General features: G+C 47.8%; 2 protein-coding genes across 3 annotated transcripts; one reads left to right on the top strand and one right to left on the bottom strand.

The window, feature by feature from the left end:
• Positions 1–899: 899 nt before the first annotated feature.
• LOC103301361 (60S ribosomal protein L9-like) lies at positions 900–12,531 on the bottom strand. 2 transcript variants are annotated; one of them, XM_054713867.1, is made up of 2 exons: positions 12,481–12,526; positions 900–1,489 (listed from the first exon to the last, which is right to left on the bottom strand). In XM_054713867.1, the coding sequence occupies exons 1-2, from the start codon at positions 12,495–12,497 to the stop codon at positions 964–966; spliced, it is 543 nt and encodes a 180-aa protein (XP_054569842.1). In that variant the 5' UTR covers positions 12,498–12,526; the 3' UTR covers positions 900–963. The 2 variants fall into 2 exon arrangements, 1 of the variants encoding a protein (XP_054569842.1); XR_008555563.1 differs by lacking the exon at positions 900–1,489 and adding an exon at positions 10,941–10,983 and having other exon boundaries at positions 12,481–12,531.
• A 5,077-nt stretch (positions 12,532–17,608) lies between these two features.
• HSD17B10 (hydroxysteroid 17-beta dehydrogenase 10) lies at positions 17,609–24,908 on the top strand. The gene is made up of 7 exons (XM_028135012.2): positions 17,609–17,680; positions 22,368–22,592; positions 22,836–23,000; positions 23,770–23,934; positions 24,062–24,190; positions 24,273–24,381; positions 24,571–24,908. The coding sequence occupies exons 1-7, from the start codon at positions 17,609–17,611 to the stop codon at positions 24,759–24,761; spliced, it is 1,056 nt and encodes a 351-aa protein (XP_027990813.2). The 3' UTR covers positions 24,762–24,908.
• The last annotated feature ends 85 nt before the right edge of the window (positions 24,909–24,993 follow it).

The raw sequence follows: 24,993 nt of genomic DNA on the forward strand, positions 1-24,993 counted from the left end.
GCAACATGATTGATGGCAATACAAAATGTTGGCCAGGAGGAGGGGAGAATTCATAGGCATGGGTTGACTTGGTCACTTGGCAATTGGGCACATAGGGAAGGATCCTGGACAGTGGTGTGGCCTTCTTTCCATTAGGACTTGGGGCTGGGATGAAGATGGGGCCAAAAAGTGAAGATGAGCGGTAACAATGTCCATCTCAAAGTGGAGCTTTTCCAAGATACCAAGAGCCATGAGCTGAGGCCACCCCAAGAAGAGGCTCCAGTAAATCTTCATGACCTTGACAATGGATTCTTTTTTCCCCCCTCCAAATCAATACATGGCTTTTCTTACATCTTTATTTTTTAATATATTTTTATTGATTTTGGAGAGGAAGGGAGAGGGAGGGAGAGAGAGAAAAACATCAATGATGAGAGAGAATCATGGATTGGCTGCCTCCTGCCCATCCCCACACTGGGGATCGAGTCCACAACCCAGGCATATGCCCTGACCGGAATCAAACCTGGGACCTTTCAGTCCACAGGCCGATGCTCTATCCACTGAGCCAAACCGGCTAGGGTGCATCTTTAAAATATCACCAAAAACAAAAAAAGAAAGTAAAGAGAAAAAACTTATGGACAGGGACAAACAGTGTGGTGATTGCCAGGGGAAGGGAGTAGGGGGAGGTGGAAGAGGGTATAGGGGAGATAAATGGTGATGGACAGAAACTTAGAGTAGTGAACACACAGTACATTGTACAAATGATGGATTGTACAATTGTTCACCTGGAACCTGTTAACCAGTGTCAGCCCAATGAATTCAATAAATATAATATTGCAAATAAGTCTGAGGAATCATTTGGCATTTTGCAGTTTCTATAGCTGGACAACTTAGATCTTATTCATCAGCCTGCTGAACTGTGCCTTTTTCAGAAACGTAAATACCAACGAAAATTTTTCTGATATCCTTGTTTTTAACTGTGGTGGCTCACTGAATCAAAGCAGCTGAATTTGATACAAGTTCAATGTCGTTTCCTTCAAGAATCAACCCATCTTTCTGGGCTTGAGATACTGAACAAACAACGCCTGACCTCATCCGAACCCTGCGGATGTATTTTTCACCCACGAAATTTCTGTCTCCAACCAGAGAACCATTCTCCTGAATAACGACATTTATGGGGAAGTGAGCGTACACAGACCTCATCTTGTAACGGAAGCTCAGTGTAAAACCCTTAGTCATGTTCGGTACATGACTGCAGATAGTAAAAACGGTGGCCAGTTCCTTGCTATATCCCCACCATTTGTCAGCCCGGAGCCTCTTCTTTTTCTTTCCAAGGAGACAGAGTTCCACGTTGATGTGATTGAAGCCCCTCCATAGGGTGCCTCTGGGGCCCTTCACAATAACTGTGCGTCCCTTCAAAGAGATGTCGGCATTGTCTGGGATGTTGACAGTTTGATTGCTGAGAAGGGTCTTTATCCTCACAGTTAGTGTGGCAAAGAGTGACAGTGGATTCCTAAGTATGACAGCAAAAGTGCACTCAGCAAAAGAAAAAAAAAACGCAGATAAATTGGATTTCATCAAAATGTAAAACTTTTGTGCATCAAAGTGAAAAGACAACTTACAGAATAGGAGAAATTGAAAATCTTATATCTGATAAGGGTCTAGTATCCAGAATAAAATAGAACTCATAATTCAACAACAAAATGGAAAACAGCCCGCCTGGTGTGGCTCCATGATTGAGCATCTACCTATGAACCAGGAGGTCACGGTTCGATTCCCGGTCAGGGCACATGCCCGGGTTGTGGGCTCAATCCCTAGTGTGGGGTGTGCAGGAGGCAGCCGAGCAATGATTCTCTCTCGTCACTGATGTTACTCTCTTTTTCTCTCTCCCTCTCCTTTCCTCTCTGAAATCAATAAAAATATGCTTTTTTAAAAGAAGATACTAAAAAAATATATATTTTTTAATGGGCAAAGGACTTCAATAGAAATTTCTCCAAAGAAGACATACAAATGTCTTAGAAGCACATGAAAAGATACACAACATCATTTATCATTAGAGAAATGCAAATGGAAACCACAATGAGATACCATCCTCACTAGGATGACTATAATAAAATTTAAAAAATAATAATAAATGTTGGCAAGAATATGGAGAAATTGAAACCCTTATACTGCTGATGGAAATGTAAAATGATTTCAGCTGCTGTGGAAAGTTTGGCGGTTCCTCAAAAAGGTAAACATAGAATTATCAACTGGCCTAGCAATTCCATTCCTAGGTAGATTCCCCCAAACAACTGAAAAATGGTACTCAACAAATTCCTGTACACGCATCACTATTTACAACAGCCAAAAGGTGGAAATAGCCCATACGTCCATCACCAGATGAATGGATAAACAAAACATGGTATATACATACAATAGAATATTTATTATTCAGTCATTAAAAAGTAGGAAGTTGCCCTAACCGGTTTGGTTCAGTGGATAGAGCATCAGCCTGAGGACTGAAGGGTCCCAGGTTCGATTCCGGTCAAGGGCATGTACCTTGGTTGCAGGCACATCCTCAGTAGGAGGTGTGCAGGAGGCAGCTGATCGATGTTTCTCTCTCATTGATGTTTCTGACTCTCTATCCCTCTCCCTTCCTCTCTGTAAAAAATCAATAAAATATATTTTTTAAAAGTAGGAAGTATGTAATGCATACTGCAATGCAGATGAATCTTGAAAACATTATGCTATGTGAAAGAAGCCAGACAAAAAAAGCTCACACACTGTATGATTTCACAATAGGTACATCCGTAGAGACCGAACACAGATCAGTGGTTGCCAGGGGTTGAGGGATGGAGAGTGTGGACAACTGCTTAATGGGTACAGAGTTTCCTTTTGGGGTGATGAAAACATTTTGAAACTAGACAGAGGTGGTGGTTGCACAACATTGTAAATATACTCATTGCCACTGAATTGCTCACTTTATAATAGTTAATTTTATGTTTTGTGAATTTCACAATGAAAAAAAAGAAGAAGAAGAAGAAGAAGGGGAGGAGAAGGAAAGGAGAATGAGAGGGGAATGGAAGAAGAAAATCTAATTCTCCAGTGGGGCGTGGGTAAGTAGGTTTTCCTTGAGACATTCTTTTCAGCTTTATGAGATATAATTGATATATGACATTGCGTAAGTGTAAGGTGTAGAATGTGGTGATTTTTTATTTTTTTATTTTATTTTATTTTATTTTATTTTTGAATGTGGTGATTTTTTAAATACACATAGATATTGAGAAATGTTTACCACAATAAGGTTAGTTAGCATATCATCCACCTCACATAAGCTCCATTTTGTTGTGGTGGTGGTGAGAATATTAAAGCTCTACTCCCACAGCAATTTTCTTTTGTTGTTTAATAAATGCTTTCCATTCTACTAAATCCACATGATCTTCAAGTAAGTGCCTTTACCTAAATTTTAAAGATAAGAAAATTAGACTCAGCCTAAGTCACACAGCTGTTAGGTTTGGCTCTAGTAAATTTCAAACTCTGTCGGAACCTCAGACACCATACATTTTTGTACCTTCAGTGTCTAGTAGGACTCAAACGTTAAATCAAGTCCTGTTATTCTTTATCAACTACTGACCTGTTTTAGATCCATGGCCTTAGGTTCCATATTTTAAGTCCTCCAGAAGACACCAAGGGAAAACTGCACCACTTCACCTTTCTCTCTCAGCACCATTATAGAAGATGCAAATCCAAACAATCCAGTTATTAGTTTGTCCAACTGAATAAAGGCATGCTGACAGGTCTTAACTCCTATTATTGATTGATTGATTGATCTATTAAATATGTTTTTATTGGCTTCAGAGAGAGGAAGGGAGAGAGAGAGAGAAATATCAATGATGAGAGAGAATCATTGATCGGCTGCCTCCTGCATGACCCCTACTCTCTCTTCGATGTTTCTATCTCTTTCTCCCTCTCCCTTCCTCTCTTTCTAAAATCAATAAAAAATATATCTTTAAAAATCATTATCAATGAGAGAGTATATGAAAACACTATATTATATGATAAATGAATAATAAATGGTTAATGTGTGGGGATAGACAGTGATGGCAGGAAGTTTTCCACTGCACACCTTTTCATTTTTGAAGTATATGCATATTACCCACTCAAAAATTAAGTAATTCTTTAAAGTATGCCTACAAAAAGACATCAATCCATAAGGACAAAAAGAATTGGAGAGGAAAATTCTGAAATGTGGATGAGTAGTAATGGATAAAGCAGACCATAGAAAACTAGTTGGGAGGATGAAAGTAAGCAAACTATTGCACCGTGTAAGCCCTAACATTTGTTTTTTGTTCTCTTTTGTAATGCAAGTGCCGACTTAAGCTTTGATTGCCTGAGACATCCAATTCAAAGAGGCACCCACTTCCAATAAACACATTCCCAGCCACTAGGCTAGATAAAAGCCAGGTGCTTCCCCCTACTTAGGCTCCTTTGTTTTAGAGATCTTGGTTGATTTCTCTCTTTTTTTTGAGAGAGAGTATAAATTTTCATTGTTTTAAGCCACCACGTTTATGGTAATTTACTATAGCAGCTACAAGAAACTAATACTTTTTATAAAATCCCAACCATGTAGAAGTTTTAAAATTCCATGGGGGATAATAAAAGAAGGTAAAGGGGGGGATAAATGGTGATGGGAGGAGACCTGACTTGGTGTGGTGAACACACAATACAGTGTACAGATGATGTGTTGTAGAATGATATACCTGAAATGTGTATATTTTTAAATAAGTTTTTATTGATTTCAGAGAGGAAGAGAGAGAGAGAGAGAGAGAGAGAGAGAGAGAGAAACATCAATGATGAGAGAGAATCATTGATGGGCTGCCTCCTGCACGCCCCACAATGGGATCAAGCCCGCAACTTGGGCATGTGCCCTTGACTGGAATCGAACCTGGGACCCTTCAGTCCACAGGCTGATGCTCTATCCACTGAGCCAAACCGGCTAGGGCAAATGTGTATATTTTTATTAACCAATGTAATCCCAATAGATTCAATAAAAATATTTTTCTTTTTTAAAATATATTTTTATTGATTTCAAAGAGGAAGGGAGAGGAAGAGAGAGATAGAAAGCATCAATGATGACAGGGAATCATTGATTGGCTGCCTCCTGCACGCCCCCTACTGGGCACCAAGCCTGCAACCCAGGCATGTGCCCTTGATCAGAATCGAACCTAGGACCCTTCAGTCCACAGGCGGACGCTCTATGCACTGAGCCAAACCGGCTAGGGCAAATATTTTTCTGATTGACTGGAATGATTTCAATAACTGACCATTTTGGCTATGTGTTTGTTTTCTCTTACTGCATTTTATATTCCCACTCTTATGTTTTTAAATTCACTAACAAAGAATGAGCCAGCCAAACCCTAGGCCCCCATCCTTGACCCCAATAAAAACAGAACCCCAGACCCATTCTCCCTATCCCCCTCCTCCTTTCCCTCTGTGGTCCCAGTTGGCGCTGTGTAATTTCCGGGTCTAGTAAGTAATAAACCTGTATCTTGTCAAAGTTTCCTGATGGTTATTGCTGAAGGGCGTCATCCAATCACAGTAAGAAACACAAGGGCCGGTCAGACACAACACTGGTTACTGATAGGCTGAGACCAGTAAAAAACATATTGAAAGTAGAATCCCCAAAGTACTTCAAAATTAACTGTACCAGGTACCTCTGGAAGGGAGAGTACATCCAAAAACAAAGATGTATTGGTTCACAGTTTATTTAAGAACTTAGACATGCTGAAACTGGTTTGGCTCAGTGGATAGAGCGTCGGCCTGCGGACTGGAAGGTCCCAGGTTCGATTCCGGTCAAGGGCACATGCCTGGGTTGCGGGTTTGATCCCCAGTAGGGAGCATGCAGGAGGCAGCCCATCAATGGTTCTCTCTCATTGATGTTTCTATCTCTCTCTCCCTCTCCCTTCCTCTTTGAAATCAATAAAAATATAAAAACAGAAAAAAAACATAAAATAGCCGAAACCGGTTTGGCTCAGTGGATAGAGCATCGGCCTGTGGACTCAAGGGTCCCAGGTTCGATTCCGGTCAAGGGCATATGCCTTGGTTGCAGGCACATCCCCAGTGGGGGGTGTGCAGGAGGCAGCTGATTGATGTTTCTCTCTCATCGATGTTTCTAACTCTCTGTCCCTCTCTCTTCCTCTCTATAAAAAAATCAATAAAATATATTTAAAAAAAACATAAAATAAAAAAGAAGAAATTTATCCTCTGATCACAGTGGAAATACATGATATCATAAGTAACAGTATAAAAACTGGAAGATCTAGAAATGCTGGGAAATTAAGTAGTATATAACTAAATAACAGAAGAGGAAGTTCTCTATGTACTGATTTTTTAAAAATAAATTTTTATTGATTTCAGAGAGGGAGAGGGAGAGAGAGAAACATCAATGATGAGAGAGAATTATTGATTGGCTGCTTCTTGCTTGCCCCTTAATGGGGATCGAGCCCACAACCCTGGTATTATGTGCCCTGACCAGAATTGAACCATGACCTCCTGGTTCATAGGTCGACTCTCAACCATGAGCCACACCAGCTGGGTTCTATGTACTGATTTATAAAGATGTCCACGATATCTATAATAATAAAAGCATAATATGCTAATTAGACTGGATGTCCCTCCCGACGACCTTCCAGACAAAGCCGGAGCTGTGAGGGAAGCCAGGGTCCCAGGTGCCAGGGGGAAGCTGGTGCTGGCAGCCGGGGGAAGGAAGGCCTACTCTTGCACACATTTTGTGCATCGGGCCTCTAGTTTTGTTAATAAAGCCAGACACAGCCCTGGCCGGTGCACTCAGTGGTTAGAACGTTAGCCCATGCACCGAATGGTGGTGGGTTTGATTTCCAGTCAAGGTCACAAATCTGGATTGCAGGTTTGATTCCCAGCCCTGGGTGGGGCACGTGTGGGAGGCAACCAATCCATGTGTCTCATATTGATGTCTCTCCCTCTCCCCCCCCCGCCCCCGTCCCTCTCCCTCTCTCCCTTCCACTCTCTAAAAATTAATGGAAAAAATCTTCTCCAGCCCTGGCTGGTTTGGTTCAGTGGATAGAGCGTCGGCCTGCGAACTGAGGGGTCCCAGGTTCGATTCCGGTCGAGGGCATGTGCCCAGGTTGTGGGCTCGATCCCCCGTGGGGGACTTGCAGGAGTCAGCCAATCCATGGTTCTCTCTCATCATGGATGTTTCTATCACTCTCTCCCTCTTCCTTCCTCTATGAAATCAATAAAAATATTTTAAAAAAGAAAAAAATCTTCTCCACTGAGGATTAACTAAAAATAAAGCAAGATACAGAACAGTGTATCGAGTATGCTACCTTTTATGTAAGAAACAGGGGAATACATATTCATATTTGCTTATATATGCATAAAGAAATTCTGGACAGATACACACTAAATTAATAAAGACGGGCACAGAAGCAAATCCAAGCTCTTTGGCTTGGAATACAAGTCTTTCTAGGATATGCTTGGAAGCCAGACGCTGCCTGCCACTTACTTTGATATAGGGCTTTGGTCAAATTACTGTTTACTCATCTGCCACATAAGAATAATAGTATCTATCCTCACAGGGTGGTGAGGATTAAATAGATTAATAAAAATGTCTGGCACATAGTTAAAATTCAATATATGTTAGCCAATTTATCATCACTGTTATCTGGCTCTAGCCTACCTTTCCACGAGTGTCCTAACCAGCTCCCCTATAGCTATGGCTCTCAAGCCCAGGTGTATATTAGGATCATCTGGGAGATTTTTTAAAAATAGTGAAAAATAGCCTGGCGGGTGTGGCTCAGTGGTTGAGCGTGGACCCAGGAACCAGGAGGTCGCAGGCTCGATTCCCAGTCAGGGCACATGTCCAGGTTGCTGGCTCCATCCCCAGTGGGGTGGGTGTGTGCGCAGGAGGCAGCCAATCGATGATGTTCCTCTCTCATCGATGTTTCTCTCTCTCTATCCCTCTCCCTTCCTCTCTCTAAAAAAAATCAATAAAAACGTATTAAAAATACTGAAAAATAAAATACTAAGGCCTGGGGCCCACTCCCAGACCATATCAATCAGAATCCTTACTGGAGGAGGGGAAGTGGGGCCCAGGCAGTGATATTTTCAAAAAGCGCCCCAGATGGTTTTGATCATTTCTACCAGATTGCTGGTTCCTTCATTGTACCTGACACGTCAGGCTCATCCTGCCTCCACTCCTTTACTCACACTGTTCCCCCTCTTCTCCCCACCCCCATCCGTCCCACATCCCTGCCTGGTAAGTTTCTACTCATCCTCCAAGCCCTAAGTTAGATGCCCTCTCCTCCATTAGGACCTCTCTGTCCTCTGCACACTCCTCCCTTTGATGATTGCTTGAGCTAACTGCAGGGGGAAGCCCCGCCCCCAGCCTCATCACCTGCTTCTCCCCCACCACATATTTATTCCCTGTGCTACTACCGCCCCAAACTATTTGCCCTTCTGCAGGTGCATTTACACCTGGCCTTTGTGCCTGCTCATCCTAACCCCCAGCCTCAAGGATGCCCTTAGGCAACTCCTACTTATCCTTTCACTCCTATGAAGCCCACTCTGAGGCCCTGGGCAGAGACTCCTGGGGCAGAGCTAGGTGTTGTCTGCCCTCTGTTTCCTTCGCTTTGGACTTATCTCTAGCACTCAGCACAACGTGTTTATTGTTGTATAATGTGTCTGGGTTGCCCTCCGTGTAAGCTTGAGGGCAAGGATTGTGATTTTGCCATTTTTCTCTTACTTTATGCAGCACAGCCCCTGCATAAAGGAAGTACTTAGAGAATATTTGCTGAATTCTATTACCCTGTGGTGGTTACTGGTAGCCCTGGTGAAAATTGCTGCTCTCCCCTTCAAGTAAAAGCCCCATAAGTGAACACATAGTTTATGACTAGTATGAACAGCACCGAGGAAAGCAGATTATCACCTTTCATTTTAGCCCATTTCTGTCCATAGAATCTGGGGCTAAGATCTCAGTACCTTATTTACATTGCATTATCAAGCCAGGCTTTGAGGTCTAAGATCTTATTAATGTTAACAAAACAGCCTTGGAGTACCACCCCCTCAACCAATTCACTGCCTGACAAATTGCTTTGCTTACTCAATGGTTTGCATCCAAAATCCGCTGGAAAGCTTTTCAACATCCTGCTGCCCAGGCTGCCCAGCAGGACAATACATTAGAATCTCTGGAGGTGGGTCCCAGGCATCAATGTTTTTTGAAGTTCCGGTTGAGAGTCACTATTAGATTTAAAGCCATACCGCTCCCTCCTCAGACTGTGCACTTTTATTTTGTCCTCACTTGTCTATCATTCCTTCCTACCCTCAACTCCACTCCCTCCCACTTGCCTGCTCTCCAGTTGCTCGCAGTTGTCTTTTTTTTCTTTCTTTTTTAAACTGCATTTTTAAAGATGTATTTTTATTGATATTTAAAGAGAGAAGAAAGGAGAGGGGGAGGGAGAGAGAGAAACATTGATGAGAAAGAAACATCCATTGGCTCCTGCACGCCCCCTACTAGGGGTGAGCCTGCAACCCAGGCCAGTTGTGCAAAACGAAACTATATCATGCTGACAAAATACTATGAAATTGATGGATACATGCATATAAAGTTGAAGAACAAAACTTGTATGGACATGGTAAACTCCAAGTTCAGGACAGTGGTAACTGGGGGAGGAAAGGGGATGGGTGCCAACGGGTATTCAACTGTATAGTTTCTGCTTTGTTTTCTTTTTAATTAATTTTTTACTTATTGATTTTGAGAGAGAGAGAGAGAGAGAGAAATATTGATTTGTTGTTCCACTTATTTATGCATTCATTGATTGATTCTTGTATGTGCCCTGACCGGGGATCCAATCTGCAACCTTGGTGTATTAGGACAGCACTATAACCAACTGAGCTATCCAGCCAGGGCTCTGCTTTCTTTTAAAAACTCAAATCTGACAAAAATGTGAAGATTTTATTAAACTGGGGGTATTTTGCAGTATCCTCTACTTTTCTGCACACTTGAAAAGAAGATAATAACATAACTATATATAGCATAAAGCTACAATTTAAAAAAATTTAAAGCAAAATGAAAAAAATCTTATCATCTTGCCCTAGCTTAGTTCTATTGTCCATGCTGGTATAGTGGCAGGAAATGATAGATCTTGCAATTGACAGTTGCTTCAAATACATTTCATAAGATAGAGATGCATAAGTCAATAACTTGATAAATTAAAAAAAAAACTTGTCTGGCTGGCTGGTGTGCTCAGTGGATTGAACCAGGAGGTCACAGTTCAATTCCTGGTCAGGGCACATGCCCAGGTTGCAGGCTCCATCCCCAATGTGGGGCATGCAGGAGGCAGTAGTAGGAGGCAGCCAATCAATGCGCCTCTCTCATCGGTGTTTCTATCTCTCTATCCCTCTCCTTTCTTCTCTGAAATCAATAAAAACATATTTTAAAAACTTGGAGACATCACTGAGGACATTTTAAAATACCTACACTAGCCCTAACCGGTTTGGCTCAGTGGATAGAGCGTCGGCCTGCGGACTGAAGGGTCCCAGGTTCGATTCTGGTCAAGGGCATGTACCTTGGTTGCAGGCACATCCCCAGTGGGGAGTGTGCAGGAGGCAGCTGATCGATGCTTCTCTCTCATTGATGTTTCTAACTCTCTATCCCTCTCCCTTCCTCTCTGTAAAAAAATCAATAAAATATATTTTAAAAAAATACCTACACTAATAAAAGAGAAACATGCAAATTGACCATCACTCCCACTACACCTGCAGCCAATCAGGAGCGAGTATGCAAATTAGCCCAACAAAGATGGCGATGGCCACAGAGCTGGAGCGAGCAGGAGGCTTGGGTTGCCCCCGGCAATGGAGGAAGCCAAGCTTCCTGCCTGCCCTGGCTGGCCCTGGCCTCCGCTCAAGGCTACAAAGTTTCAATTATAGAAGATAAATAAATCCCAGATACCTGCTTTCAGCCAGCCCTGGCCTCCACTCAAGGAGGCGCTGAAAAAAAAGAAAAGAAAAAAAGGAGGGGCTGGGAACCTGGATCGCTGGGGGGCGTGGCCAGCCTGAAAACAGCCCTCAGCTCCTCACCCAGGCTGGCCACACTCCCATGGGGTGAGGGTCCCTGCTGGGGGGCTTGGCCAGCCTGCAAACAGCCATCAGCCTCTCACCCAGGCTGGCCAGGCACCCCAGTGGGGACCCCCACCCTGAAGGGGGTGTGGCCAGCCTGAAAACAGCCCTCAGCCCCTCACCCCATCAGTGGGGGTCAGTTGGAAGTGATCAGGACAGCGGGGGGCGAGGGAGCAGTTGGGGGTGAGCAGGCCAGTGGGGAGGGAAGGTGTTTGGAGGGAGCGGGCCAGCAGGGGGGCAGTTGGGGGTGAGCAGGCCAGTGGGGAGGGAAGGTGGGGGCAAGCAAGCCAGTGGGGAGCGAAGGTTGGGGCGAGCAGGCCAGTGGGGAGGGAAGGTGGGGGCAAGCAGGCCAGAAGGAGGGGCAGTTGGGGGTGAACAGGCTGGCGGGGGGGCATTTGGGGGAGAGCAGGTGGGTGGTGGGGGGGCAGTTGGGGGCAAGCATGCCGGCAGGCAGAGTGGTTAGGGGCAATCAAGCAGGCAGGCAGGCAGGTGAGCGGTTAGGAGCCAGCAGTCCCGGATTTCGAGAGGGATGTCTGACTGCCAGTTTAGGCCTGATCCCTGTAAACTGGCAGTAGGACATCCTTTGAGGGGTCCCAGATTGGAGAGGGTGCAGGCCAGGCTGAGGGACACCCCCCCACCATGCACGAATTTCATGCACCGGGCCTCTAGTATGTGTATATATATATTTATTGATTTCAGTGAGGAAGGGAGAGAGAGAGAAACATCAATGATGAGAGAGAATCATCAATTGGCTGCCGTATGCATGCCCCCACTGGGGATCAAGCCTGCAACTTGACCAGAATCGAACCCGGAACCCTTCAGTCCACAGGCCTACGCCCTATCCACTGAGCGAAACCAGCTAAGGGTCACTGGGGACATTTTTGCATGCACTGCTCCGAGTTATGAATGCTCATTAAGAGTTCAGTTCAGGCCCGGCCACCGTGCCTCAGTGGTTGAGCCTCGATCTATGAACCATGGGCTCAGGGTTTGATTCCCAGTCAGGGCACATGCGTGGGTTGCAGGCTCGATCCCCAGTAGGAGGCGTGCAGGAGGCAGGCGATCAATGATTCTCTCTCATCATTGATGTTTCTCTCTCCCTTTCCCTTCCTCTCTGAAATCAACAACAACAACAAATATATATATATATGTACTGAGTGGCCAGATTATTATGCATTCAGAGATCATAATAATCTGGCCACTCAGTGTGTGTGTGTGTGTGTGTGTGTGTGTGTGTGTGTTATTTAGAGTTCTGTTCACGGAAACAAAAGTCACAGGCGAGAGGCCCAGGAAGAGCCTGAAGGGGGCAAGGAAAGGGAATGCAGGAGGAGGAAGAGGGGTTCATTCATCTGGATGAAATCACTGAACTACCAGTGAGTAGCAGCCATATCATAGCTTGTTCAGTTTTCAGCTGCAGTTTCTCCATGAAGGGGTTGAACACGCCCACCGTATCACCGCTCTGGTCCCTGTAAGAAGGACATACATGCATTGTTCCTGGTGCTCTTTTTAAAGACAGCTGCTCAGGTTTTTCAATAATCTCAACTGATCTGCTACCCTGGCAACCACTAACTCAGCACCTGGCACATAAGCCACAGCTTGCCCGTCTAGCACCTTCATTCTATTTAAACAAAGGTGCTCTTCTGGGCAGAGGCAGCCCCTCTGGCTCACAGTGCCACTAGCTATGTTTGATAGAAAAAGGCACCCCTTCTCCCGGCTCCCGGAGCCCTGCAGCAGGATGCACAGCACGGCTGCTTGAGGTTGACTTGGAGATCCCTGTTCTCACCGCATCCGCGCAACGTGTCCTACACAATGAACACTTGCACAACCTTGTGTATGGGGAGGTCCTGCTGGGATTTGTGATTTGGCCCCTGTCTGTCTCCAAGACCTCAGACGTCTATTATCCTAGCCCCGCTCTCATTCACTGCTTTCCCTGTTTCCCACAACACTGGCCTTCACTCCTGCCCTGGCAGAAGACAAACCCAGTCCTGCCTCAGATCTCCTCCTTGCTCTTCCCTCTGTACTCCTTTCCTTCCTAGACCTTTGTATGTTCAGGTTCTCAGTTCACCGATAAGAGTCAATTCCTTGTCCAGATCTCCAGGTCTTCAATATCAGCACAGTCTATGGGATGACCCAGTTCCCACCTGGAAAAGCTCAGGGCTGTCAAAAGAATTTACCTTTTGGCCCTAGCCAGTTTGGCTCAGTGGATAGAGCGTTGGCCTGTGGACTGAAAGGTCCCAGGTTTGATTCCGGTCAAGGGCACATGCCCAGGTTGCGAGCTCAATCCCCAGTAGGGGGCGTGCAGGAGGCAGCCGATCAATGATTCTCTCATCATTGATGTTTCTAACTCGCTCTCCCTCTCCCTTCCTCTCTGAAATCAATAAAAGTATGTTTTTTAAAAAAGAATTTACCTTTTGTTCTAGCTGACACCTGACATAGTTCCCTGACCTCCTTTGCTTAGTGTTTACTAAAAGGGACTTATAACTGTAAATTCTTCCCCTGTCCCTTTGAGATATAGATGTACCTCCCACAGCTCCAGAGCATCTCTGTCAAGGGCCATTCCCTTGAACTGCAGTCATCAGGAAGCCTGGGGCCTCTATCTCCCAGTCTCGGTGGGAGGATAGACTCCTAACTTCCATAATGGACAGCTAGCAGACACAGCCGCCTTTCCCTGACACCACTGAGCCCCTGCTTGCTCCTCTCCCTGCTTCAAATGCCCAGGCCCCCCTGGGAATGGGAATGGGGCTCTGCTTTTCCCCTAGTCAGTAGTGGCTGAATAAAATCTGTCTTGCCCGGTTGGTGAGGCTCAGTGGTTGAGCGTTGACCTATGAACCAGGAGGTCATGGTTCTGTGCCATAGCCACGGCACGTGGGTTTTGGGTTCGATCCCTAGTAGGGAGTATGCAGGAGGCAGCCAATCAATGATTCTCTCTCATCATTGATGTTTCATCTCTCCTCCTTCTTCCTCTCTGAAATCAATAAAAAGATATATATTTTGTAAATGTACATACTAAAAAAAAAAAAAAAAGATCCCAAGATTGGGAGATAGGGGACCTAGATTTTAGTCTCATGATTTGTCTTGGTTAACTAGTTAGTTACCTGAGTCAAGTTGCTTCATCAACATGGTCCAACTACTTTACTGTCTGTGTGAGCTTGGGCAAGATATGGAACCTCTCTGTCTCAGTGCCTTCATCCAGCAATTCCTTCCTCTCAGGGCTGTTGGGGGAAGATGAAAACAGTGTGAGAGAAACACAATAGGTGCTCAGGAAATGAATTCCAATCTTGACCTTTTACTGAGTCTCTCTTATCTGATCTCTTACCCAGAGCAGCAAAGCTTGTGCTCATAAGAGTGTGGCCTCTGGAGCCAGAATCTCTTGAGTTTGAAGTTTCACTTTGCTCCTTAGCTTTGGAAAGTGGCTCAACTTTTCAGCACTCACCCTGGCTGGATAGCTCAGTTGGTTAGAGCGCCGTTCAGATATGCCAAGGTCTCGAGTTCGATCTCCATCCAGTCATAGCACATATAAGAATCAACCAATGAATGCATAAATAAGTAGAACTACAAATCAATGTTTTTCTCTCTCTCTTCTTCCCACCTCCCTTCCTCTCTCTCTAAAAGCAATCAATTAAAAAAAAAGTTTAAAAAACTTTTCAGTGCTCAATTTCTTCATTTGTAAACCAAGGATGATTGTAATCATAGGGTTGTGATGAGGATTAATACAGTAACTATCCTCACAACAGAGCTGACATCAGTGTAAATAGCATGATTGGGCCTCAGGATCCTCATTCCTAAGAAGCATTAGGCTTTAAGATCCCTGAAGTCTCTATAACATCACCCCTGCAGCTGGCATGCAATAATATATTAGTTTCAGGTGTACAACACAGTGATTCAGCATTTATATACCTTACTATGTAATTCCCACACTAAGTCTAGTAACCATCTGTCACCATGCAAAGTAATTACAGTATTAATGAGTATATTCTCTGTGCATCGCATTCTGTGACTTATTCTATAGCTGAAAATCTATACCTCTTATTTCCCTTCACCTTTCTCACCCATCCTCCCACACCCACCCATAGGGCAACCAGGTTGTTCTCTGTTTCTGTAAGTCTATTCTTGTTTTGTTTGTTTCTTTTTTTAGGTTCCACATGTAGGTGATAGCATAAGGTATTTGTCTTTCTCTGTCTGACTTATTTCACTTAGTATAATACCTTCTAGGCCCATCCATGTTGTCATTTTTATTGCTGTTTGCGGTCAGAGTTTTAACCCCATCTCACGCTAGGCGGCTTCCAATCTCCTTCAGGCTTCACTTCCCTGATAGGTGGTCTGAAGTCACTCTTCACAGCACTTGCCAGGCCCACATGGGGTCTTCCTTCCACACCGTGAGGGAAGCAGAGGTTCTTCCAGGCTACAGGGGCAGCTCCACAGCAGGTATTTCACCCTCACCCACAGGACCCCCTTTTTGACTCAGAGTCCCCCTGAGTGTGGGGTGGGCTCCTAGAACTAACTGGCTGGAAGACTTGGGGTGGGGTGCAGGGTGGTTACTGTCCAAGCCTAGCCTCCCTTTTTTAAAAAAATTATTCTTTTCTTATTGACTTTTGTTAAGAGAGAGATCAATTTGTTGTTTCATTTATTTATGCCTTCATTGTTTGATTCTTATATGTGCCCTGACCAGAGATCAAATCCACAACCTTGGCGTATGGGGACGAAGCTCTGGCCAACTGAGCTACCTGGCCAGGGCGACTGGACCTCATACTGAGTCCCTTCTAGGACTTGGAGATGTGAGGACGGGATTGAGAGGGGTTTCCTCTGGGTCTAACACCCCCCCTCCCCCCGCCTTCTGTCTTCCGGTTTTCAGTTTCCCCAGAGGACCGCACACAGTGATCCAGTTGAAAGGAGCAACCACAGCTCCCGTCTACTTCTGAGGACTCTGCGCCCGCCCACCTAAACCTCCCCTGGCGGAGACACTTCTCCTCCTCCTCCTTCTGCGACCAGTCGCTGTCACTGTGACCAATCGCTGTCACACACGGCTTTGTCAACATCCCCTTAACAGTCATCCCCTAAGGGTCAGACCGGATGGCACTGCCAGCTCTACAGGGGACTCTCCAACCTCCCTGGGAACAAGAAGTGAGCCGGTCACGCATGCGCGGAGAGCATTTTCACCAAGGACAGGCCAACCCAGCCCCAAGGCCCGGTGGGGGCGGAGGGCGCATGCGCAGATGCCATTCGCCGTTTCCAGCTGGGAAAATGCAGTGAGTGGGTGGTGGCGCCAAGCTGAGTCTATGCATCCCGGCAATGCGGACAGAACCCGCCTTCCCCCCCCTCCCCCCGCCACCCCTTTTCTGTCCCCGGGTCTGGTCTTCCCACACTCAGGTCTATAGGACAGCCCCATACCGGAGTCTTAGCGTGAGTCCTTCCGTTTCCGCTGGCAGTTCCTCTAATAAAATGAACGAGTGGATGACAAGCTTGGTGAACTATGCTTAGAGGGGGCGCAGCCTGCGCACGGATTGCCATCCCGTCCTGGGTTTCGCCGGGTGCCTTTTCTTCCCCACCTGGAAGTGGCAGAAATAAAAGAGAAACCTGTCTCCTGCCCGAGACCTTTCGCCCAGACGCTTTGGGTCCCATCAAGCCCTTAGAGGAGCAGAGCCACCTTTGAGCTCCTAGTGATGACAGATCAGGGCCTCCCACCCCCGCCATTGGGACAGTCTCACGTGGCGCAAGTGGCCTAGGGGGCAGGGCACAGCACTAACCACAGAACACACTCCCATAAAGCGAGCAGCATTCCCACTTCGAGGCGGACAAAACTGAGGCTGGGCGACCGATACGACGTGGCCCAGGTCCCACAGCCTCTCCTTCGGCGGGTGCGTGCTCAAGATCTATTCCAGACACTGCCTCTAAAGCCTAGCACCCGGAAGGGGGGCCACCCCCACCCCCACTCCACGGGCCCCCACTTCTAGGCGCTGCCCGATCGCACTCGCAGGGGGTTCACTAGCAGCTGCAGCCCCACGGAGGCCGACTCATCCCCCTCCCTCAGTTTATTCTGTTCCAAGTCTTTCCTAATTCGACCCGGGTGGGCGGGGAGGTGAAGGATTCTCAGAATCTCTCCCTAGTCCTCCGGATGTGGGGCCGAGGGAGTGGTTAGAGAAACTAGTCTAATCCCAGGGCTAGAGAGCAGGGAGCCTCAGAAGGGCTAAGGTCCCGGTGTCCCGGAGGGAGAAGAAGGGTTCTGTCCGCAGTGCCTGAGCCTCCCCGCTCCCGCTCCCGTCCCCTTCCCTGCGGCGGCTGTCACTCCTCGCTCTCTGCCAGCTCTGGTCCCTCGCCTTCATTCCTACCTGCTTGCTGCCTTCCTTGCGCTGCCCACATCCCCATCTCTTCCTCCCCCACAGCCTCCCTGGCTCCGGGCCTCTTTCCTTTCCTCCAGCTCCGTATTGTCAGGATACCATGCTCTCCCTCCCATTCCTTCCCTCCCTCCAAAAACAAACAAACACCCCCAACTGGCCCTATAATGGCTTCACTAAGCCTGCAGACTGCTCCCAGCTTTCTAGCCTCCCTGCTGGGTGAATGTGTAAACCTTGAGGTAATTCTCCCAAGGCTGTGAAGGCTGACACTACGCTAATCACAATACTGACTGATTCCACCGAATGATTCAGGATTAGTGCGATGTCACACATATGCATCCATTCACTCAGCAGACACTGCCATCTGTTCTGCCCAGGGCCCTGTATGCCTACCGTGGATACAGAGATCAGAACAGACCCCTGATCTCTCAGAGGTAAGTATTGGTTCAAAGGTGGACATATAGAGCTGTGGGAGTGTGTGTGTGTGTGTGTGTGTGTGTGTGTGTGTGTGTGTGTGTTGGGGGGGGCATCTCATGGTCCTAAGGAAAGTCTGTGGGGGTGGGGTTGCCACCTCTCCGGGTGGCTCAGTTGCCTGAGCATTGTCCCATGCACGGAGAGGTTGTCTGTTGGATTACCTGTCAGGGCACAGGCCTGGGTTTCTGGCTCCATCCCCAGGGGGAGAGCAGGAAGCAGCCAATTGATGTTTCTCTCTCTCCCCCCTCCTTCTCCCTCTCTCTCTCTCTCTCAAAATCAATAGAAATATATTTTTAAAAAACACAGGATGCCCACTTAGATATGAATTTAAATAAATAACCAATACTTTTAGCTAATAACAATTTTCATAATAGTATGTCCCAAATATTGCATGGGAGATACTGATACTCACAATTATTTGTTGTTTATCTGAAATGAAATTTTAATTTAAAAATCATCTGGCAGCACTACCGTGCATTGTCGCTGGAGAGTACAGTGTTATACAGGCTGAAGTCAGGAAGTCAGCAGCTGTGGATTATGGAGAGCGCTAAAAGTGAGGGGAGACCACTGAAAGGGTTTATAGCAAGGAGGGAAACATAATAAAATTTGAGTTTTAGGAAGAAACTCCTACTGGCTTCTTGGAAGGTCCTTTTTAAAATATATATATTTTATTGAGTTTTTACAGAGAGGAAGGGAGAGGGATAGAGAGTTAGAAACATCCATGAGAGAGAAACATCCGACCAGCTGCCTCCTGCACACCCCCCACTGGGGATGTGCCTGCAACCAAGGTACACGCCCTTGACCGGAACTCAGGACCCTTCAGTCCGCAGGCCGACGCTCTATCCACTGAGCCACACCGGTTTCAGCGGAAGGTCCTTTTAAGAGGGACAGCAGTGGGATTTGACCAGGTGCAATAATACAAGAGATTTGGGATGTTGATAATATGAAGATAGGAAAGAGGAAGTGCCAGATTGAAGGAGTATGTAGGACTTAAATCAACAGGATTTGACAATTGATTAGATGGAGTGAAAAAGGCATTAGCCCCAGGGTCTGGCTTTGGTGTCTGTTAAGGTAGTATTGCTACTGAGATAGAGCAAGTTTATGGCAAAATGATTGAATTTAACTTAAAAGACGTGTGTTGGAGGTGCCGAAGAGCCAGCTGGTGTGAGGGGCTAGCAAATGATTGGCTATCTCATCCTGAAGTTAATGGAGAGGCGAGCTGGAGGTAGAGATGGAGAAGTCTTCAGCAGAGAGGCAGTATTGAAGCCAGGAGATTACTGAGCCCCTCAGTGAGGGGGCAGAAGAAAAGGAACCCAGGGAGGAGCCCTCGAAAGAACAGTCAGAGAAGTAGGAGGACCCAGGAAAGTGAGGTATCATGGAAGACAAGGGGGTTTCTAGGAGGAGGAAGTAATCAACCATGTCAAACACAACTAGAAAGTTCTGATTACACAGAGGCTGAACAATGCCACTGATTTGGGCCATGCTAAAGTCATCGTAACCTTAGGCTGGCTCACTCAGGCTCATTCAGATGTCAGCCCTATTAATTCAAATGGTAGACACTCAACTAGCATGTGTCCTCAGTACAGAGGCTCGCAGGTCATTCTCATGTCCTGCACACTGCTTCAGAGTTTATTTTTTAAAAATATATTTTATTGATTTTTTACAGAGAGGAAGGGAGAAGGATAGAGAGTTAGAAACATCGATGAGAGAGAAACATTGATCAGCTGCCTCTTGCACACTCCCTACTGGGGATGTGCCCGCAACCAAGGTACATGCCCTTGACCGGAATCGAACCTGGGACCCTTCAGTCCGCAGGCCAATGCTCTATCCACTGAGCCAAACCGGTTAGCGCTGCTTCAGAGTTTAAAACATTCATTCAAATTGTGCCCCAACTGTCCTGGCCGGTGTGGTTCAGGTGGTTGAGTGTTGTCCCATGCACCAAAAGGTCGCTGGTTTGATTCCCGGTCAGGGCACGTGCCCAGGCTGTGGGCTCCATCCCTGATCAGGGTGCATATAAGAGGTAACTGGTTAATCAATGTTACTCTCTCACATCGATGTTTCTCTCACTCTCCCTTCTTCCTCTTCCTCTCTCTCTAAAATCAATAAAAACATACTTTTTAAACACTTGTGCCCCAACTCACTTGGAAATTACAAGCACACATTTGGGTCCTCTCCATACTCATCATTTGAGTCCCTTTACAGTTGCCAAAGTCACCTCAGAGCGAGCCAGATCTAGTACAACTCTGTCTTTGCAGGGGTAACTTTAGCCCCCACAGGAGTTTAAAGGCTTATCTTGTTGTAGTTTTTATCTCCCAGGAGTGAAGACCACTTTTGTTTTTCTCTCATCTCCTGGTATGGCTAATAGCCCCTGGGGATTGTAAGGTAATGCTGGATGTTGCTGGTTCTGGCCCTCATGCACCCAAACTGATGGATATCAGTTGAGTTCACCTGTTCCCGATTTTCTAATGATCTTGAGGCAGAAGTTTGAGCAATAAAGACTGGGCATGACCGCCCTAATCAGTTTGGCTCAGTGGCTAGAGCGGCAGCCTGCGGACTGAAAGGTCCCAGGTTCGATTCCGGTCAAGAGCATGTACCTTGGTTGCGGGCACATCCCCAGTGGGAGGCGTGCAGGAGGCAGCTGATTGATGTTTCTCTCTCATCGATGTTTCTAACTCTCTGTCCCTCTCCCTTCCTCTCTGTAAAAAAGCAATAAAATATATACTTTAAAAAAGACTGGGCATGCTCAATGGCACAGATTCCCCCCCCAAGGAAATGGGAGGGGGTAGGACCCACAGCCCAGTGGGAAGGGAAGCCCCAAACAAGACCTCTCTTCTCTGAGACCCAAGGAAAGGATAGTGTGGCTAGAGAGAATGTTGGAAGTGACGAGAGAGGAAACATTGACCTAACGGCCTCCATTTGCTCTAAACAGGAGTTCTTAACCAAGGGTCCACAGCCCCTTTGGAGTCTGTAGAGAAAATTTAAAGAGCCCATGGATTTGGGTGGGAGGGGAAGGCATCATTATTTTCACTATCACTAACAGAAATGCAGCATGTCCTTCTGTCCTTATAAGGGTGTAACAAGCTACACTAGTATAGCAGTACCTGTGGATTTGTCACCAACAGAAATCAGATTTTCCTACCTTATCATGGTTGCTGCAGATCTCTCAAAATAACATTATTTTGAAATCATGGCAGCCACTAAATCTGTTGATGGAGCTTGGTGTTTAATGTATTGATAAAGAAGCCCATATAACAGATGTATTTCTTTAAAAAAATTTAAATTTATTGATTGATTTTATAGAGAAAGGAAAGGAGAGAGAAATATCGACTTGTTGTTCCACTTGTTTATGCGTTCACCTGGGTCTTCAATGACAGCCTCTGATTGAAATCAAATTTGCAGTGTGTGATCTGGGCTTTGGGGTTCAAAATATCTTGGATACAGAGCAAAGGTTGAACTGGTGAAAGATGTTTTTGCTTCTCTATTTATGCCCCTCTGGATTTTTGTTTCTCAGCAGCTCTGTCTGCTAATGTATCTTCTAGCTACTGTGTCTCTTAGTGGCTCTCCACACCCCTATCTATCTCTGTGATCTGGCCTGGCATCTCTGTTCCCCGCGATCTCTTCAACATATCCCTCTCTATGTGGCTCTCAGGATCTCCATCTTCAGCTATTCATGTCTGTGTCCCAGAATCCGGTTCTCTTACATTCCTTTGTCTGTGTTTGTGCTGTAAGTATCTCCTTTCCAACTGAATTGTGCTCTCCTGGAAGGCATGAACCCTTTATTATTCCTCTGGGTATCCCCGCTTAAAGCCTAGCATTTAAGAGTCTCTCAGCAACGTTTATACTTGAATGAAGGATTTTTCTGAGGAGTAAGGGACTCGCAATCTCCTGCCGCTCCCCGCCTCCCACGGAGCTGGCTGCCTGTCCCCGGCCAGCTAGAGAGTTGGGCGGAGGGTGTGGCATTGTGCTGCTGCTCTTGGGTTCTTTCCCCAGGTGACACAACTCTTTGAGGGCACCTTGCCATGTCCTAACCCTCTCGACAAGAGACCTGAGCGGTCGGCACACTCCCGGACGCCCCGCCCCCTTCGCCGGCCCCGCCCCCTTCGCCATTGGAGGAGCGCGGGCAGCCGGCTCCTCCCTCTCCGTCGGCCCCGCCCAGTTGCCCGTAGGAGGAGCGCCGGCAACCGGCCCCGCCCCCTTCGCCATTGGAGGAGCGCGGCAGCCGGCTCCTCCCTCTCCGTCGGCCCCGCCCAGTTGCCCGTAGGAGGAGCGCCGGCAACCGGCCCCGCCCCCTTCGCCATTGGAGGAGCGCGGGCAGCCGGCTCCTCCCTCTCCGTCGGCCCCGCCCAGTTGCCCGTAGGAGGAGCGCCGGCAACCGGCCCCGCCCCCTTCGCCATTGGAGGAGCGCGGCAGCCGGCTCCTCCCTCTCCGTCGGCCCCGCCCTGTTGCCCGTAGGAGGAGCGCAGGCAACCGGCCCCGTCCCCTTCGCCATTGGAGGAGCGCCGGCAGCAGGTTGGGGAGAGGCGTGGGAAAGATGGCTGCGGCGGCGTGTCGGAGCGTGAAGGTATCCGGGTCCTAGCCCCTGCGGCTTGCCCCGCTGAACCTGCTGGGACTTTGGCGGCCGTGGAAGTAGGGGAAGAGATTGGTGCCGGGAGAAATGGTCACGCGATTCTAGGCCCGGTATTGCGGCGGGGGGGGGGGGCTCGGGGCGGGAGGTGAAGGTCAACTCTCCGCAGCACGTGTAGGTGGGGTGCCTAGATGGACTCTCTGGGGATGAGAAGCGTAGAGTTGCCGTCGGTAAGGAGAGGGGGCACACCTGAGTCACTCCGCACAGGTTGACCAGGAGCCTCCCTTGCAGAAGCCTGGAGAACAGGCAGATGAAAGGGTCTGCACAGCGTAACCGTTGACCGTACCTCCTCACAGGGCCTGGTCGCCGTTATAACCGGAGGAGCCTCGGGCCTAGGTCTGGCCACAGCGGAGCGACTGGTGGGACAGGGGGCCAGTGCTGTGCTTCTGGACATGCCCAGCTCGAATGGGGTGGAGCAGGCCAAGAAGTTAGGGAAGAGCTGCGCCTTTGCCCCAACCGATGTAAGTGGGGTCATTTCAACCCCCGCCCCCCACAAGGCACCAACCAGCCTGGGAACCCATGGGTCCCTCCCTCCCATAGGCTGCTGTCTGTGTGAGGGGTGGGCCCGTCTCCTTTTCTTAAAACAACACATTTTTATTGATTTTTAGAAAGGGAGAGGGAGACAGGGAAACATCCATGTTAGAGTGAAACTTCCATCAGCTGCCTCCTACCTGGGATTGAGTGGGCAACCCAGGCATGTGCCCTGACCAGGAATCGAACTGTCAACCTTTTGGTGCACGCTACCACCCCCAACCAACTGAGCCACACTGGCCAGGGCAACCCATCTCCTTTTCCCTTCACAACAGTGGGGATGGGGATTGGACATGTCCCAGTCTCCTGGAGGGGGTATGTATAGTTTGAAAAACTCATGGTGCCCTGTAATTTTATATTTACAAAGTTGAAAAACTTTTCATGAAACAGACTCCAGACAGTAAAGCTTGATGCAATCATCTTAGCAGGTAGGGGCACCAAAAAGCTAGTCTGCATACCACTAATTCTCAAAACAGTGCTCTGATTCACAGCAATTGAGAATCTCCACTCGGACGTGAAATTATCAAGAGGGGGCATGGATTTAAAAAACGTTTCGCATCACTGACATTTTCAGCTTTCTCTCCCCAGTTTTCTCCTGGCCTCGCCCTTGCTTATATAATTCTGCTGTCCCCTCCCATGGGTTTAGTGGGGAGTGTGGGTGCTGGGTGATGAATACCTCCTCCACTTCTCCCTCTAAAGGTGACCTCAGAGAAGGACGTGCAAGCAGCTCTGGCTTTGGCGAAAGAAAAGTTTGGCCGGGTGGATGTGGCCGTCAATTGTGCAGGCATCGCGGTGGCCCTCAAGACGTATAACTCAAAGAGGAACCAGGCCCATACCTTGGAGGACTTCCAACGAGTTATCAATGTGAGGCCTTGGAGATTCTCTGGGGGTAGGAACCAGATGTGTCGGGCTGTGGGTGCCCCCAAAGCTTTCAGGGAACAATACGCTGCCCCTGCCTCGGGTTCTAACCGCGGCTCTACTGGTCCTCCAGGTGAATCTCATAGGCACCTTCAATGTGATCCGCCTTGTGGCTGGTGAGATGGGCCAGAATGAACCAGACCAGGAAGGCCAACGTGGGATCATCATCAACACTGCCAGCGTGGCTGCCTATGAGGGCCAGGTGTGTGGGCAGGGGCAAGGCCGGTGCCTCCGCCGTGGCCTGTTGGGGGCCCTCCCACCTATGACCTCCACTCTTTCTCCAGGTTGGACAAGCTGCATACTCTGCTTCCAAGGGGGGCATCGTGGGCATGACGCTGCCCATTGCTCGGGATTTGGCTCCCATGGGCATCCGGGTGATAACCATTGCTCCAGGTAAACCTAACCCCGCCCTGCCACACCTGGGATTGGGTGGGAGCCGTGGGCAATTGAGAGGGGAATAGCAGCAGCAGCAGCCTTCCATCCCTGGGCATGGGGAAGCACTACAAGTAGGGCTAAGGAGAGGGGGAGGGGTGCAGGGTAAACATGAAAGCGAGGGCGGCCCTCTGACTCTGTCTCTTCTAGGTCTGTTTGGCACCCCGCTGCTGACCAGCCTCCCCGAGAAAGTGCGCAACTTCCTGGCCAGCCAGGTGCCCTTCCCCAGCCGGCTGGGCCACCCTGCTGAGTACGCTCATCTGGTCCAGTCCATCATCGAGAACCCGTTCATCAACGGAGAGGTCATCCGGCTGGATGGCGCCATCCGCATGCAGCCTTGAAGGGAGCGGGCAGACGAAACACACACTCTTCCACCCGTCCTTCCCCTGGCATACTGTACTCCAGCTCGGGAGGAAGCCCGGTAGCCATTTTGTAACTCTGCCCACTAATCACCTTCTGTGCCTAATAAAGTCTATTTCTTACAGGAAGCGGGCAGTGCTGTGTGCTGGGGGAACGGACATGGGGGGGAAAGGTGAAGACTGACAGGTGGACAGATCCCGGGGGCGACACGGG

This window comes from Eptesicus fuscus, chromosome 1 (genome assembly GCF_027574615.1).
Source record: "Eptesicus fuscus isolate TK198812 chromosome 1, DD_ASM_mEF_20220401, whole genome shotgun sequence".
Lineage (NCBI taxonomy): Eukaryota > Metazoa > Chordata > Mammalia > Chiroptera > Vespertilionidae > Eptesicus > Eptesicus fuscus.

What these genes read in the sequence shown, in the direction of transcription:
- HSD17B10 (XM_028135012.2), top strand. Translation starts at nt 17,609, where the DNA reads ATGGCTTCACTAAGCCTGCAGACTGCTCCCAGCTTTCTAGCCTCCCTG. An exon ending in GTGAATGTGTAAACCTTGAG is followed by an intron (nt 17,681 to 22,367) that starts GTAATTCTCCCA and finishes TGTTGCCCGTAG; the next exon opens with GAGGAGCGCAGGCAACCGGC. An exon ending in GCGCCTTTGCCCCAACCGAT is followed by an intron (nt 23,001 to 23,769) that starts GTAAGTGGGGTC and finishes CTCCCTCTAAAG; the next exon opens with GTGACCTCAGAGAAGGACGT.